This window comes from Canis lupus, chromosome 30 (assembly GCF_011100685.1).
Source record: "Canis lupus familiaris isolate Mischka breed German Shepherd chromosome 30, alternate assembly UU_Cfam_GSD_1.0, whole genome shotgun sequence".
Lineage (NCBI taxonomy): Eukaryota > Metazoa > Chordata > Mammalia > Carnivora > Canidae > Canis > Canis lupus.
In genome coordinates this window covers 34,828,513-34,846,922 of record NC_049251.1, presented here as the reverse complement: position 1 = coordinate 34,846,922, position 18,410 = coordinate 34,828,513, and the positions used below count along the sequence as shown (strand labels likewise).

General features: G+C 36.1%; 1 protein-coding gene across 1 annotated transcript in view; it reads left to right on the top strand.

Moving 5' to 3' along the window:
- The window catches only part of UACA (uveal autoantigen with coiled-coil domains and ankyrin repeats), a 45,798-nt gene that overhangs the window by 12,768 nt on the left and 14,620 nt on the right, over positions 1-18,410 (top strand). The window contains 8 exon segments of the mRNA NM_001003112.1: positions 2,713-2,783; positions 2,883-2,989; positions 5,395-5,576; positions 6,718-6,755; positions 9,925-9,993; positions 12,926-13,033; positions 13,776-13,808; positions 14,280-14,378. Coding sequence (NP_001003112.1) covers positions 2,713-2,783; positions 2,883-2,989; positions 5,395-5,576; positions 6,718-6,755; positions 9,925-9,993; positions 12,926-13,033; positions 13,776-13,808; positions 14,280-14,378 — 707 coding nt within the window.

Genomic DNA, 18,410 nt, shown 5'->3' with positions numbered 1-18,410 from the left:
CTGGAAAGCCAAAGGAAAGAAAAGTAGCTACCCTCTGTTTTCACGTTTATGGAATATATCTGCAGTAGATGAAAGTGGTCTGTGTTAAAAATGCAATATACAAAAAAAATGCAATATACTGCAAATTTCCTTCAAACTTTGGTACCTTAATTTATTTCAACTTTTTTCTTTTTATGTTTTATGTGCTTTTATGATAGTTTAGTTTTTTACACGAGGTGTTTTTTTCTTTTATTTTTGTATAAAGTGGTGGTATTTGCAAAGCATTCTCATATATGTTATCATTTGAGCCTCATAATGATGACCCCTGTGTGGTTTTTGGTTTTAAGGAGAGATCCCTTATCCTGTGTTCTCTGTGGGCCCTCGCTCTGCCTCCTGGGAGGTTCTTACTCGTCCATTATTCTCTAGGGTCACAGATAAATTGTGCATCAAAGAGCACTGTAGAGGCAGCTGAAGGCTGGAAAAGTCATGAGCGTTAGCAGATTGGCCTTCTGGGACTTTGGGTCATACAGTTCCCATAATACCTTGGTAGGCTTTCTAGTTTATTTGTGGTCAGCCACTTCTATTTGTCCATCTCCAAAGTTATTTTCTGAACATAAAGTTTTAACCCTCCTTTATTTCTTGTCCTGTTTGTAGACTGATGACTCTCTGCCTCCTCATCTAATGGCTGCTACCTCTCAGCCATCTGAAATACTACTCTTGAATAGGATTATAATATCCTTACGATGATTTTTTTTTTCTTACGATGATGTTCATTCTGAGACTAGATTTTTTTTTCTTTTATTCTTATTGGGAGGTCCTTGAGAAAAGTTGTGACCAACAATAGTGTGCTATCTTGCTGTTTGACATAGAGAAACAATCGGCTTCCCCACATCTCTGAGGTCCCAAATTTCTAGACATTCTCTATTCGCTTTTCTCTGTGTTCATAAACTGGCTGGTTCTTGCTTGACATCCTCTGTTTCTTTTCCATACCTTACTAGAAGCAGTAAGCAGCTGCCCAATATGCACTAAAATTCTGGCTCTTTCCTATTGCTTCAGCTTGAAAGGCTCCATAGTCATATGGTACACTTAAATGATCACGGATGATAGCTCTTTCAAATGTTTTGCCACAGCATGAAAAAAAATCACAAGATTTCTAGCCTGAAATATGTTTAGTCACTCCCTAGTACCCAATCACTAAACCAGTGCCATATGATTTAGGTATTTATTGTAACAGCACCTACCTCCTGAGAGCAGTTTTGTCTCAGGAATAAGGCTAGGCTGCTGTGACAAAGACACCAGAAAATAACACTGGCTTAAAAAACCCCACAGATTGCTTTCTTTCATGTCACAGTCTTGATGTTCAGATTGGCTTGTGCTTCTGGTCACTGTGGCCATTCAGGGACCCAGGATTTCTTCCATTTTGCCATTTTACCATCGCCTGGGGGGTTATCCTTGTCTATACAGCTGAGGCTGATGGCAGGCACTCCTGCCTTCCTGCTAGTAGGAAGGGGAAAGATCATGAAGGAATGTGTAAACCACTCTTTTTAAGCCCTAGAGTCAGAAGATAGCACACGTCACTGCTGTCACATTCCACTGTGAGATCTAATGCATGTGGTCGTGCCTGCATGCAAGGGAGTCTGGGAACTGTGGTCTCCAGGTGAGCCCCCGTATGCCCAGCACAGCTTCATTATCATGGAAGAAAGGGTGACCACGGTTTAGTGAACAGTTGGCACTCTCCACTATGCTATGGCACCTTTAATACTGACTTTACTGGTTCAATATATTGTAGCTCTGGAATTTATTATGCTTTACATTTTTTTATTCTTATTTTTAATTGGACCTGAAAGGTTGTTAGTTTTACAATTCCCAAATTAAGGTATTCAGTTTCAGTTTATCCTTTTTTTTTTTTCAAGATTGATCCTGCATTTTATATAAACGACTTGCTGGATTAAAAACAGCAGAAATGAAAATTTACTTGATTTTCTTATGTATATTTGGTTTTATTTTATTGAATTTTACACAAAAGAATGCTGACTTTGTCAGTATATTTTTGTGGTTATGGATCTAGTCTCAACTCATAATAAACACTCATGGGGAGTATTTCTGAATAATAATATAAAAACTTTTAATAAAAACTCATGGGGAGTTGAAACAATATTATTTTATGAAGTTAACAATTTTTTTTCATAATACAAATATGAACCCTAGTGTTGGTCGAGAGGAAGTAGTGTGTGGTTTTATAATATAATTTTCAGCAAAATGACCCTGTTTTGCATCATTAAAGCCAGACATCTCAATCTCTGCTTTTAAAAGGAAATACGAATTAAAGGAGTCGAACCTTATTTACTGTGATTCTTCTATAAAGACCTGAATATGATTCATTAAAATTGAGCTAATTCTTCGAGGATCAAGTCTGTTATAGCCACATTTAAGAATATAAGTAGAAAATTTAAATATCTTTATTTGCATGTTTACATTTAGGGTAGCAGTATATTGTCTTCTGCAAGGGTGACAATATTCCTTGGTCCCAGTAAATTGTATACAACATTTATAAAATGATCTGGTCTTAGCCATATTCAATAATGGGGACTTATAATGCTACACTGAGAGTGGACGATGTGAAGCTTGGTAGTTTAGAAATTGGAGAGCTTATGCCTTACATGGACGTAGAAGAGCACCATGTGTCTTACCAACAGATGTTCACCATTTATCATTTTCCTTTGTTCCTCAAAGCAATGGCAGACTGTCCTTCCAGCATACAGCTGCTTTGTGACCATGGGGCCTCCGTGAATGCCAAAGATGTGGTAAGTCAGTCATGTTTGTCATTTCAACTCATGCATTCTAACTTCTATGTTTTGAGAGATTTGTTGTCTTAATGCTGTTTTATTTTCGTTGTTGCTTAGGATGGGCGGACACCGCTGGTTCTGGCTACTCAGATGTGTAGGCCAGCAATCTGTCAACTGCTGATAGATCGAGGGGCAGAGATTAATTCCAGAGACAAACAAAACAGGTAATTTTTTTTATCACAGCTCCGCAGACACCAGCTGGATTCACAGTGACTCTGAAACTCTGCTGCTGTGACTTGTCCTTTCCATCCCCCTTTGGATATCTCTTTCCTTGGAATTAGCACCCACTTCTTTTTCTTTCTTTCTTTCTTTTTTCCCCAGAGTCTGATGAAGGAAGGAGAGGAAAATAGGGGGAGATGACAGGGTAAATGGTAAATGTGGAATCCAAACAGTGATTGGAGCCTGTGTTCAGGTTAGAAAACCAAAGAAAGAGGAATTACATTCCAGTTATTTATTTTAAAGTTTTAAAACAATCTTTAATGAAAAATGGGCTTGGATAAGATATGAGGGCGAATAATTTTAAAAAATCACACCTCTGGTCTGCTTCTTTGTTAGTGAATCTTTTGAGAATAAAGGTTCTTGGGTGTCCTGAAGCTTGGCATTTTTCCGTAGACTTTCTCGATGTACTCTCTCTCCTTACCCTGCCTGGGCTTAGTGCTGTCTCCATCTCTGAAACCGAGTTCATTTCTGCACCCTGAAGATCCCTGTGCTTATTTTTGCTTCTGTGTTCCATGTCATTTTAGTAGACGTGCTCTAATACTTTCCATAATTCTCCCCTTCCTCTCCTCTAGGCCTAGTGTATGGTGGTGCTCTATTATAATTCTTAGGTTCATAGTTACAATGTTTCCGACAATGGAATATCTGAAATATATCCCATCCCCTAGTTGGAGCATTTCAGTAATTTATAATAAATTTTTGGTATTTTGTAAATGATTACTAGTAAAATTGTTGGTTTCTTTTGACTTAATTTTATTCTTCTAAACATATATCCTATTTTTTGTAGTTCACTGGAAATACACGTGTAATAAAAGTCTTTAGATGTCGGATTTTATAGCTTTCCTTGTTTTTATTGTTCAGACCTCTCAAAGGAGGAAATTCTTAAGCAATTAAATCATTAATGTGATTATTAAGGAAGTGGCTTTTTGGCATTTGTTTTTGCAGATACTATAATCTGGTTCCAAGCATGACTGAGAAAATTGGGTTTAAAAAATAAAGTTTAGGATCAGAGAAGGATGATCGGGTTGATCCATGTATAATGCCTTATTTTTTTTTTCTATAGATCTTCTGTTTTCCTAAGCACTTTGGAACGCTCCCCTCTCCCCCTGCACACGCGCGCGCGCGCGCACACACACACACACACACACACACACACACACAATGAGGTAGGGAAATGTATATTAAATAGGCAAGGTAGCAAATGGCTTTTTAAAAAATTAAAATCTGAGATGCCTGAATGGTGCATTCATTTGAGCTCCAGACTCTTGGTTTTGGCTCAGGTGGTAATTTCAGGGTCATGAGATCAATCAAACCCCACGTTGGGCTCCATGCTCAGCACAGGATCTGCTTAAGACTTTTTCTCCCTTTCCCTCTCCCCTTCCCACTGCTCTCTTGCTCTCTCTCTCAAATAAATAAATCTCAGAAATAATTAAAATCTCAAATAAAATTTTAATATAAAAACAAGTTAAAACTCTGTTTTTTTCTTGCTTTATCTGTAATATTTTTCCCTAACAAAAAAAAAAAAAAAAAACAACTTTGTTGGTGGTACCTGGTGTATATAAAATTGTATTCCAGTAATTATTGGGAAGTATGAAAGAGAAATAGGATATACATAGAATAAAGGCAAGAATCTGTTTCTATGAAATCCAATATTTTCAGTCAAGGACTGTGTTAGATATAGGATAAGTCAACCTCATTTCATTAGATATTTTTTGGTTTCCTCAACAATTAAAATAGGAATGGGACAAAATAATTTCAGGGGTCCTTCTAAATTTCCATGATGATTCAGTTGTTTACATGGTATTATTGCTATTTGTACTTTTAATTGTTTCAGTGCTGATGATACTGTCAGGGCAAAATAAACCAGTGGTCCATGATAATGGGGATAATTAAGAAAGGTTTATCGAGGAGGCAGGATTTAAAATTAAGTGTGAAGATATGAAGGTCTCCAGTTAGGAGAAGGAAAGATCTTTTGAGGAGAGAAATCAGAACTGGAATCTGGATTTGTTGAAGAGGTTTGCATGATGAGTTTCATTCAGTTCATGAAGGGACTTGAATAGTTTGGGTTTATAGCTATAGGTTTTAAGCAGTTGGGGTGACCTTATCAGTGGTGGAAGATTTTTGTGGTAACTTGTAGAACATGGAAGGACTGGAATAAAGGAGATTAGTTTGGTAGTAGAAGTAACAAATGTATGTAAGCTGATGCAAGATAAAAATATGAAGTAAAATCTGTATAACAAGTATGACTTTTAAAAGTAGTATCTATTCTTTAGGAAGGGGACTTCTGGAATGTTTCTGAAATATTTTCTTGGGTCTTCTCAAGGTCTTTTATTGCTTCTGTCTTCCTTCTTAGAACTGCTCTCATGCTTGGTTGCGAGTATGGTTGTAAGGATGCTGTAGAAGTCTTACTTAAAAATGGTGCTGATGTAAGCCTGCTGGATGCCTTGGGCCATGATAGTTCTTACTATGCAAGAATTGGTGACAATCTGGACATTCTAACTTTATTGAAGACTGCGTCAGAAAATACCAACAAAGGTAGGTAGCAAAGTAGCTAGAAAAGCCTAGCTTAATAAAGAGCAGCTTTTAAAGACTCAGATGGTGGAACTGCAGTTGGTAAGAAGCAAAGCATTCCTTAATGCCACACATCACTGGTCTATCTCCCTCTATGCCATGGCATTGTGTATTTGTGTTGTGGCAGTCATTTGCTTTGAGGCTGTGCATGTTGCGTGTGTTGGCTAGTTTATCAAGTAAAGCCTCCGTACTATGGAGTAAGTTAAGAAATGGGGAGAAAGAGCCAAATCAAGTGTGTTTTACTAATATGTATCCGGATTTTTGATGAGGAGGGTTGCAGTGCTTGGCTTTTATACTTAGAAAGTTTTAAAAGAAAGAATCATTGTTTGAACATGTATATAAAATATTCAACTAGTATTTATCAGATATCTGTACCAAATAGTTTTTTTTATGTTTTTTTTTTTTTTTTAAAGAGAAATATCCTTCCAGTCTTTTCCCTATGTGTGAAGTTGAGGTCACATGTAGTAAGTTGCAGATTACTTTTTGTGTAATAAATTTTGAAGGGTTTTCCCTCATAAATATTTTGTCAATAGTATGATTTTTATTAATGCATAAAATTCCATATATTAAAGTCTAATGTAATTAAGTAGTTTTCTGTACATGTCATTTAAGTTGTTTAGAGTTTTTGCTAATGTGTATAAAAACTTAATGACTGTTGTTATGAACACATATTTTAGCATATTTTTTTTTTTTTTTTTTTTTAGCATATTTTTATTATAGTCTTAGGATCAATTCCTAGAAATTGAATCATGGGTTTTGGGAAATACTCATTTTACGCTTTCGATATATATTGACAAATTGCCTTCCAATTCTCGAGTGTTAAAAATTTTGTATTTTGCAATTACCTTGCCTTCCTAGCATTGAATATTATCTACGTGGATGTAGTCATAGCAAAAAAAAATTAATAATTTTGTAATTTGACAGGTAAAAATAAGTCATTGTCATTTTAACTGTAAAGTAGTAAGCTTTAGAGGGGAGTTTAAAAGTGATTTCCTTAATGACTCAATTGTATAGTTAGGGAATCCATGATTTGTAATCTACCCAAGGTAACCTGCTCTTTTACTGTTTCCCTCTCTTCTCTCTTTCTCTCTCTCTAAATCTTTAGGGAGAGAACTTTGGAAGAAAGGACCATCTTTACAGCAGGTAGATCTTCATTTTTAAAAATTGTATATATTTTGCAATTTCAGTAAAGTATTTATCAGTTAATGATTAAATGTAACTGTTTCAGGCTTAAGTGCATGCTGTTTTCTCTGCTCAATCATGCCCATGTAGAACCCTGGTATTAAGATCCTGAGGCTTTGATGTAATCATTCAGCTTGAGACTGTGGATCTCAAGTACAGTAATATAAAGAGTATATCCAATAGGAAATAAATAGCCTCCTGATTGCTGACTTTGAACATCTAGTCCTTTCAAATAAGAGATATTGTACTTTGTTGAGATTCTTAAATTATGAATTTTAGCCTAGCAGGTCATAAACATAAACATTTCCCCCCTACTAATAGAGTGAAATGTTTACTGTTCCTGGAAAATTCTTCCAATGCTGTAAAAAATAAAGAAAACAAATCAAAAGTGATTAATATTGTGATTTCAATACCACTGTTAATAGTTTGCTTTCTTTGTGCTTCTTTTGCCTTGTTATTTAAAAGGACTTTGAAAAAACACAGTACATGAAGTAATTCATACTTTGCTCTAGTTGTATTATCAAATCACTATGTAACCCTGGTTTTGTGTCCCACCTAGTCTCAGTAAATGTCTTATTGTTTTCCCCTAATCTCTTCAGGTTAGCGTAAGTGGGGCTGGTTTACTGCACTGTCACCATCTTGCTCAAGAGCTAGTGTAGGCAGCTTTCCTCTTCTGTTGGCTGTTCCCTTCCAGACTTTCAGCTTTTCTCTAGTGAGAGGAACCTGAGCACTTCCAAACCCTGAGGAGAGTAATCAGGTACCTTCTGAGAAATTCTGATCATCATTCTCTCTGCACATCATTCCTCTACCTCTCACCGGAATCTGAAAGCTATATTAGAGCATGTTTTCCTCTCTAGTCCATCAGAATTAAGTAATACATTCATGCATGGGTCATGTCTGCTGTCACCTTACCTTTCTATCTGGAGCAGCCCTTTCCACCTTCTCCCCCATTCCTCAGATGACCTAAGTGGAAGTAGAGTGGGAAAAAATGCACCATGTTATGTCTGTGCCAGTTATCTTACATGGGATCAGAGAAAAGTGATTTCCGAAATATACATATATTTAAAATAAAGAATCATTGAGTATTAATGTGGGAATGGCATTCTACTTAGTGTTCTAGGAGGTATCTAAATGAATACACAGAGTTAATATTCTGCTAGGAGTGGTAACACTCAGTACTTCCATTTTTTGTTGAATACGTTTTAAAGTATCTGCTGTAAATAGGATTTGTTCCTGTACTAAGGGACATATAGTCCCTGTTATCAAGAAGACTACAGTATAGTTTTTAAAATAAGACTTACTCAAATTCAGTCAGAGACAGTTGTCATTTGATCTCATTCATTTGTGGAATTTAAGAAACAAAACAGAGGATCTTAGGGGAAGGGAGGGAAAAATAAAACAAGACAAAATCAGAGAGGGAGACAAACCATAAGAGACTCTTAACACACTGAGGAAATAAACTGAGGGATGGGGTGACGGGTAACTGGGTGATGGGCATTAAGGAGGGCACGTGATGTAATGAGCGCTGAGTGTTGTATAAGACTGATGAATCACTCAGCTCTACCTCTGAAACCAATAATACATTATATGTTAATTAATTGAATTTAAATTTTAAAGAGATTTATTCGGTTATTTGCTTAACAGACCTCTGTGGGGCACTTAGTATATGTTCTAAGTGCTAGAGGATCATAGTGTACAAAGTTGTTGTCTCCTGTTGCTCCCAGCCTACTGAGAGAAATGAAAACAATAAGCAAATGCTAGTATTTGGTATCATAGCATCTGCTTTGAAGAGAAGTGGAACAGGATTAGGGGATGAAGAGGGGAGAAGCAGGAAGCTATTTTAGATGATGCAGTCAGCAGAGGCCTCCTCAGGAAGTGACATTTGAGCAGAGAGGCCTGAAGGAAGCAAGAGGGGAGCCACAGGGCTCTGTAGGAGAAGCCTCATGGGCAGAGGGCAGGGCAGGTGCCAATGCCCTGAAATAGGAATATGTTTAACACATCCATGGGGCAGTAGAAGGTCAGCACGGAGGAGTGATCTGCACATGACCAAGGAGGAGAGGCGGGTGACATAAGCAATTGCCAGATGATGAAGGACCCTCTGAAGGGAAGGCAGCGGGGATGAAGGTAGAATGAGGAAATGGGTCAGATCCCACACAAAGAACAGTCCTTTGCTGGAAGGAATTAGGCTAGAAATACAGTTTGGGCCAAGTCATGGATATGGAATATCTTTCTAATGCAACCTAATTCTAAATACAAACTCATTTGAATGATAGTGAAAACACGTGGTTAAACAAAACTCAACATATAATGCAAAACATAAAAAAAATTTCTTGGAGAATTAAAGCACTTTTTTTTTTTTAAGCTCTCAGAAAGAAAGACAGTAGCTTTCTAAATTGTTATGTAGATTTAAATGTCAGTTTGGGCCAGAAGAAGGTTATATGCTCTCTTGTTTAATAATTGTGTTATGTTTTTATTTTTTTTTTATTTTATTTTTTATTTTTATTATTATTTTTTTTTGTGTTATGTTTTTATTAAAGCAAATCTCTAGGCTGGAGTAAGATTTCAAAGCAGTAAGTGTACAAAACAGAGCATGTACTGAACCAAGTCATTTAGAGATCTTTTTTATATAGCGCTGGTCAGAGGATTGTCTGTCTCTTTCTTATCATACCTTTGATATTTTATCAGTGCATAAGGAAATAAATGATTTCCATATTTCCTTTCAAAGTTAATATAACTCCCTTTCTTCCTTTTTAAGTACTAGATTTTTCCTTTGGGAATGGCTGATGATGCTTTATATAGTTCAACTTTAGTTTTATGTCTAGTACAAATTCTACTTTTTAAATCTTGGTAACTTTAGTTAAAATAAGTCCTTCTTAACAGTAAGGATTTTAAATTTTATTATGTCTTAGTATTTTGAAATCAATTACACTCGATTTATTTAAAACCTCTATCCTTAAAGATGCTTTCCACTTGGAGTTTTAAGTGCAAACACTGCCACCTTGTGTTATGTACAGCAAAATTTAATGTTGGATAAGCTGCAGATCCCTAATTGGATATGTTGCCTACTGAGGAAAATGTACTTTTCTGTATTTTCATAGTTGCTAACATGTATTCTCATATTTTGCCAAAGCGAAATTTGCCGTACATGCTAGATGAAGTAAATGTGAAGTCAAGTCAGAGGGAGCATCGAAACATTCAGGTAAGAAGGAAAAAAATGGTATCTTCTTTGTAAAGGATTGCAATGTTGTTTGTAGTCGGGTAGGATGGAAAGAGAAGGAGCAGGGAATGTGGGGGAAATAAATGGGCAGCGGAAGGGAGGACAGCCTGCTATATTTTGTGATTCTGTTTTCTTGCCCAATCCCTTATAAAAGAATTGATTTTTAATATGAATGTTTGTGTCCCATTATCTTACAGAAAGTATTATTTTAGTATGTATCTGGAAGCAAATCATTTATCAACTTTATATAACTTTTTTTTATTGATTTAAATATATCTGTTTTGGGCCATAAATCCTAAATTTGTATTCATTTTAGAAAGCTAAGTACTGTGATGAAAAATGATGGTTATTGTTAACGTAAATGAATATTTATTTTGTTTAAGCATTTTTTTATTTTGATGAGAAGAAACCACTTTGTTTAACCATACATTTTATGTTCGTCAGAGTGTTCAGAAAATAGTTATTATATGGATTATGTCGGAGGAGGATTCCATAATGAAATGGTCTGTGACTGAAATGCCATTAAAATATAAATCACGTAGCTGTTTTCCATATGATAAAGCAAAAGCATTTTATTTGGGCTTTTATACTTTACTATGTAGTATTAAGAAAGTGAACTCTAGCCCTAAATTGGAGCCTTAAATGTTTTATCAGAGCACTGAAATAATTAATGTAGTAAAAGCATTAGGACACTTTCATAAACTTGAGAGGTTTAAGCAAAAGTTAAAATGGCATATTCTGTTTCCAGGTGATGCTTTTATTTATTTTATTAGAATCATGGTGGTTTGCTGTCTTGTATATACTTGTATTAGTTAGATAGCATAGGACCATAATCTTCTACAGGCACTCCTCAGAGACACTGCAGTTCAGTTCCAGATCATCCCAATAAAGCAAATATTACAGCAAAGCAAATATCGCAATAAAGCAAGTCAAATGAATTTTTTGGTCCCAGTACATATAAAAGTTATGTTTGCATTATACTGTACTCTATTAAGTATGTGGTAGTATTATATTTTAAAAAACCAATATATATATACCTTAATTTAAAAATACTTTATTGCTGGGGTGCTGGCTTAGTCAGAAGAACGTGTGACTCTTGATCTCGAGGTCATAAGTTTGAGCCCCACGTTGGGTGTACAGATTACTTAAATGTTTTTTTTTTTTTTAAAGAAAAAAACACTTTATTGGTAGAAAATGCTAGCCATCATTGGAGTTTTCAGTGAGTTATCATCTTTTTACTGGGGATAGAGGGGTGCCTTGATGTTGATGGTGGGGAGTTGTTGAAGGTTGGGGTGGCTGTGGCAATTTCTTAAAATAAGACAGCAACGGATTTTGTCACATTGATGAACTCTTCCTTTAACAAAAGTTTTCTTGGTAGTGTGCTGTTTGACAGCATTTTCCTCACAGTAGAACTCCTTTCAAAATGAAGATCTTCTCAAACCCTGCTGCTTTATCAACTAAGTTTATGTCGTATTCTAAATCCTTTCTCACCATTTCAATAATCCTCACGGTATCTTTACCAGAAGTAGATTCCATCTCTGCTCTTGCATAAAAAGCAACTCCTCAGCCATTAGTTTTATCATGGAATTTGCTACCAATTCAATCCCATATTCAGATTCCTCCTCTAATTACAGTTCTCTTGCTATTTCTACTACATCTGTAGTTACTTCCTCCACTGAAGCCTTGAACCCTTCAAAGTCCTCCATAAGGGTTGAAATCTACTTCTTCCAGACTCCTGCTTATGTTGGTATTTTGACCTCTTCCCATGAATCAAAAATGTTCTTAATGGCATCTAGATTTCCAGAAGGTTTTCATTTTCCATTGCTCAGATCCATCAGAAGAATCTCCATCTCAGGTGGCCATACAAAATGTATTTCTTGAATAATAAGCCTTAAAAGTTGAAATTACTCTTTGAGCCATAGGCTGCAGAATGGATGTCTCGTTAGCAGCCTTCATAGAATTCATAGAAGAGACTTAGGGCCTTGCTCTGGATTAGGCTTTGGCTTAAGGGAATGTTGTGGCTGGTTTGATCTTCTCTCCAGAGCACTCACGCTTTTTCCAAATCAGCCGTAAATCTGTTTTGCCTTCTTATCATTCATTTGTTCACTGGAGTAGCGCTGTCCATTTCCTTCAAGAACTTTTTCTTTTCATTCACCACTTGGCTAACTGGTACAAGAGGCCAAGCTTTTGGCCTTTTCCATGCCTTCATCACCAAGTTTAATCATTTTTAGCTTTTGATTTAAGGTGAGAGATGTGTGACTCTTCCTTTCACTTGAACACGTAGAAGCTATTATAGGGTTGTTAATTGGTCTAATTCCAATACTGTGTGTCTCAAGGTATAGGAAGGCCTGAGGAGAGGGGGAGAGGTGGGGAAACAGCCAGTGGGTAGGGCAGTCAGAACACATACAGCCTTTATTGGTTAAATTTGCCATCTTAGATGGGCACAGTTCATGGTGCCCCAGGACAATTATAATAGTATCTTTGAGGATCACTGATCACAGATCACCATAACTAATATCATAATAAAAAAAGTTTCAAATATTTTGAGTTACCAAAATGTGATAGAGACACAAAGTAAGCAAATGATGGTGGAGAAACAGTGCTGATAGACTAGCTTGATGCAGGGTTGCCGCAAACCTTCGATTTGTAAAAAAAGAAAAAAAAAACCCACACACACACAATCTCTGCGAAGCACAGTAAAGCAAATCTCTATAAAACTAGTATGCGTGTATATTATTTCTGATCTATAAATTTTAAGTCATTTCAATGTCATTGAAACTATCATGTCTTTGGACTTAAAGCTGTTTTATGTATGTATATATCTGTACTGGATAACAAACTTCTTTTAAAAATTTCTTCCATAAGAATTGCTCTGTTAAGCCTGGTCTAGCACCTGTTATCTTTACTATTTAAGGAGCTGGAGATTGAAAATGAAGATTTGAAAGACAGGTTGAGAAAAATTCAGCAAGAACAGAGAATATTACTGGATAAAGTCAATGGTTTACAACTACAGCTGAATGAGGTAAATAATCTACATAATATTAAAAAATTAAAAACTGTTTTACTATCCGTGATCATCATTGATAACAAATCATTAATGATCACCTGCCACGTCAAGTCATGGTGCTAGATGCTAAAGGAAGTACAACCAGGTCACTGCCCTTGAGGAAAGTTCTATCTTACTGGGATCTTTACGTGAATCTTTCAGTGTCACATATAAGAATAGGGAATACTGTTAGTGTACGGTAATAGCAAAGCACTGAACCATGGTTGGAGGGTTGGAGAGAGAGGAGTAGACGAAAGATGTGAGGAAGAGGATTAAGGAGTTGATAACTAATGGGTTCTCAGAAGAATCAAAGTGCTTTTGAACGTGGTCAGTGGGAGGAACGAGTGACAGCTCAGACCACAGAATTGGTCATCCAGAGACATTTTCTCCTTACGTCCGTGTTCGCAATCTTTTTTTTTTTTAATTTTTTTTAATTTATTTATGATAGTCACACACAGAGAGAGAGAGAGAGGCAGAGACATAGGCAGAGGGAGAAGCAGGCTCCATGCACCGGGAGCCCGACGCGGGATTCGATCCCGGGTCTCCAGGATCACGCCCTGGACCAAAGGCAGGCGCCAAACCGTTGCGCCACCCAGGGATCCCCCGTGTTCGCAATCTTAAAGACACGTGCCAGTTTTTTACAAAGATATTCACTGAGCTCATGCCTTTAAAAATAAACTTTCACTAATGAAAATACATTTCTTCTTTTTAAATTTAGGAAGTGATGGTTGCTGATGATCTGGAAAGTGAGGTAGGATGATAGATTTTACTCTAAAGCTGTAAAATGTTATGTAAATTGAAGATGATATTGCTGTAGAGGTTTGAGTCCTGAATTGGGATGGGCACAAGGATTAAAGGGAAAAACAAAACCTACTGTGACTATAAAAATATGTTTTAAGTACAGAAGCATGGCATTTTGTTGTTATTGCCTCTGAATGCCTCATTTTCTGTGAAACCTTTTATGAAAAGGTGTAAAATTCTAAACATTATAAATAAAATGTCTGAAAATTTAAGATTTGAAACAACCAGCAGAAATGTGATTTTTCACAGTATTGTTTGTATATATTATATATTTTATTAGTATATTTGTAGTAATTTTGAACTCTACTAATAGTTTAAAATACTAAAAAATCAAAGTAATTCTAATTCACATTTCTGAAACACATTTTTAACTCAGTTGCACATAGTGATTTTGCTCTATGTTCATTCCTTTCCATTTCAGAAAGAAAAGCTGAAGTCTCTTTTGGTGGCTAAAGAAAAGCAACATGAAGAAAGCCTAAGAACTATTGAGTCTCTGAAAAACAGATTTAAATATTTTGAGGTATAGAAAGCTTAAATAAATTATTTTGTATAACACATTATGGGCAGTGCTAAGGAGCTTGGAGTCAGGCTTGAATTTGAATGATTACTTTCTTCCTTATTGTGTGACTTCAGGCAGTTTATTTAAAGTCTCTGAACTTGCTGCTGCTTTTGCAAAATTGGGGTGATGGTGCCTTTCTCCACAGAGTAGTTTGCAAAGGTTAATTGAGACCACTGAACTGACCTTCGTGGGCTGGGCATTCCCTTTCGTCCCTGTCCTCTTCCCTGGCCTTCCTCTTTGTCTTTACCTTTATAGAACTTCACACTCTTATTTGCAATGTTTATGATGGTGATAAGAACAAAGTGTCAAACAATGAATGGCGTATTTCCAGGATTGGTGACAAGAACAAAGTGTCAAATGAATAGTGTGTTTCCAGGATTATCTCAGAAAGGGTTTTGTGTGTGTGTGCATTAACTACAATGCTTGGTTGAGAGTAGTGTATCAGTAAGGCTCAGTTCATATACTCAGCTTTAGTTGAATCAGTTAGCTCTTAGTTTTTCCAAAGTTGTGGTATTTTTAAAAGTTTTTGTTGAAATACAGTGTACATTATAAAGTGCACATGTTAAAGTGTGTACATTGAAGAATTTTGACAAGTCAAACACACCAAGATCAAAAAGTAGAATACACCCAGTACCTAGAAGCCTCCTCACACTTGCTTCCTTCACGACCCATGCTTCCTGCCCTGACATGCCCACTCTCCTGAAGAGTGGAGTTTTTCACCTGCAAAGTTTGTTTTGCAAGGCCATAATGAATATTTTAATAAATATTGTTCATCCCTGGGGCTGCTGAAGAAAGTGGCTAATTCAATATGAATCTTTTATCTTTACTGGAGACTATAACCCCAAAGTACATAAGAAAAGCAATTATTTTCTTTGGAGATGAAAAATATGTGTGCAGTGGTGAAAAAAAAAAAAGTAAAGACATGATGGTTGCCTGAAAAGAAATCAGATACAAAGAGTATATATTTCATGATTTCATTTTTACGAAATTTGGAATCAGACAAAACTAATCTGTGGTGATGGAGGTCAGAGTAGAGGCCACCCTTTGGTGAGCGGTTACCAACTAGGGGCGTGAAGAAGCTTCTGAGAGTGCTGGGAACGTTCTATGTCCTGATCTGGGTTGTGATTACACAAGGTATACATATGCAGACATTTATTGCACTGCACATTTAACATTCATGCACTGTACTGCAGATGAATTATGCCTTGATGCATGTTTGCATATATATGACTGAATTCTGAAGATTATTCAGAAATACAGGTTCATAAGCTTATGAACTAGTAGAGTGGCTTCTATCTTTCACATTTGAAATTTAAAAAAAAGATTTTATTTATTGAGAGAGAGAGAGAGAGACCATGCATGTTTGTGTGTATACGTGGATGGGGTGGGGGTGGGGGGAGCAGAGGGAGAAGCGAACTCCCTATTGAGCAGGGAACCCAACAAGGGGCTTGATCCCAGGATTCTGGGATCGTGACCTGAGCCAGGGAGAACGCTTAACTGACTGAGTCACCCAGGCTCTCTGAAGATGTTTGTTTTTAAGGTTAATAGTGAAACTAGTAATAGCTAACATTTTATAGCACTGACCGTGTGCCAGGATACTGCTCTGTGCACTGTACATGCATTTCATAGACACATCAACTCTGTATGGTAGATCTTATTCTTTTCTCCACTTCATAAATGAGGAGACAGAGGCACAGAGCAGTCTATTTATGAGGGGCTCTGTAAATAGTAAGTGGAAGAGCCAGAACTTTGAACCTAGGCGATCTGACTAATTTCATGCTCAGATAGCTTGAATGAGAAAATACAGATGTGTATATGAGATTCCTGAGGTGTCCATCAAAGTTGGATATCTATAATCAGATACTATTTATGTGTATTACTTTTCTTCTAAGAGTGGACTCTTGCATCTTAATAATAACATGTTTTTCTGCAGCTTTTGACAAACTTGGGAGCCAAGTCTATAACTTTCAACGAGGTTATAATATATTGTAGAAAAACAACACGTTTTTGTCTTATAAAAACAACACATATATTTTAGGATACTGAGAAAATGTGGTTAAACTAAGAGCAGAAAATAAACACACCTATAATCCTAGCACTCTCAGCCCCTGATTGATCTTTCAGAACTTCCTTTGTGCATAACCTGTGCATGCACATTCAACAGGTGGAAATATTGTTTTATAACTTTCTTCCCATAATCCAATGGGGACATTTTCTTTAGTTGATACATAAATTAATTTTGATGAATTTTTATACTAGAAATGAGTGTTTTACTTTCAAGAAGAAAATTAGAGGCCCACTTTATATGTGACCCAGTATTTATGAAAGTAACCATTAAAAGCTAAGAATGTATTATTTATAAATATTGAGTACCTACCGCTATATCATCTCACATGATAAAAATTCCTCATAAAGTGCCAACAGGAATGCTGCATTATGTGTAATATATAATATGTAAGCAGTATCCTTATGTTGATAGGAAAAACATGGGAAAATATGGGTATTTTAGAATGAAGCTAATTTTATGTTACAACTCATCTGTTCATTTTTATTTGGGTAATCAAGTAAAAGTAATAAACCCAAACTAAGTTTTTTTTGAACTCCTTATGTGTGTAGGTCTCCCCCAACCTATATATGTATAAGCTCATTTGGTAGCTACTGCAAAGTCTAATATTAAAAATTATATAAAACAAAGAGCTTAACTAAATTTAGACATATTTCCATACCTTTGGGACGCTACGGATTAGTGGAGGTGGCATTAACTTAGTTACAGAACTATAGACCATTTTATTGTTGTCACCTATTTGATTTTGACACATAGCTATTAGTACACACACAGATACACAAACATGAACTACATCTTCCCTTTTTTCTAACTGAAAATAGATGATACACAATGTTGCATTAGTTTCAGGAACACAACATAGTAATTTAACAACTCTCTATGTTATGTTGTGCTCACCACAAGTGTAGCTACTGCCTGTCACCATATAACGCTGTTATAAATACTATTGACTATATTCCCTATACTGTACCTTTTATCCCATGACTTATTCATTCCATAACTAGAAGCCTGTATCTCCCATTCCTCTTCATCCGTTTTGCCCATTCTCCTACCTCCTGGTTGCCCTGCAGCAACCATAAGATGATTTTCTGTATTTATGGGTCTGTTTCTACTTTTTGTTTATCTGATAATTTGTTTTGTATTTGGCATTTCACATATAAAGTGAAATCCTACAGTTTTGTCTTTCTCTGTCTGATTTATTGCACTTAGCATAATTTCCTCGAGGTCCATCCGTGTTTTGCAAATGGCAAGATTTCACCCTTTCTTAGGTTGATATTTCAGTGTGTGTGTGTGTGTGTGTGTGTGTGTACGTCCACCACATATTCTTAACTATTCATCTATTGATGGACAGTTGAGTTGCTCCCATATCTTAGCTTTTGTAAATAATGCTGCTATAAACATAGAGGTACATCTATCTTCTTGAATTAGTATTTTTGTTTTCCTTGGGTAAATTACCCAGTAATAGAGTTACTGGATCATGTGGTATTTCTATTAATTTTTCAAGGAACCTCCATACTGTTTTCTAGAGTGGCCACACCAATTTACATTCCTACCAACAGTGCACAAGGATACAAGTATTACTTTTTCTATACATCCTTGCCAGCACTTGTTATTTCTTGTCTTTTTGATATTTTGATATTTTTACATTATGGGAAGTGTAAGGTGGTATCTCATTGTGATTTCACTTGCATTTCCCTGATGATTAGTGATGTTGAGTGTCTTTTCATGTGTCTGTTGGCCATCAGTATGCCTTCTCTTGTAAAATGTCTATTCATGTCCTCTGCCTATTTTTTAAATTGGATTATTTTGGGGGGAATGTGGGGCTTGTGTATGTTTTTCCTGTATTTTGGATATTAATTCCTTATCAGATATATGATTTACAGATATCTTCTCCCATTTGCTAGGTGGCGTTTATATGGTTTCCTTTG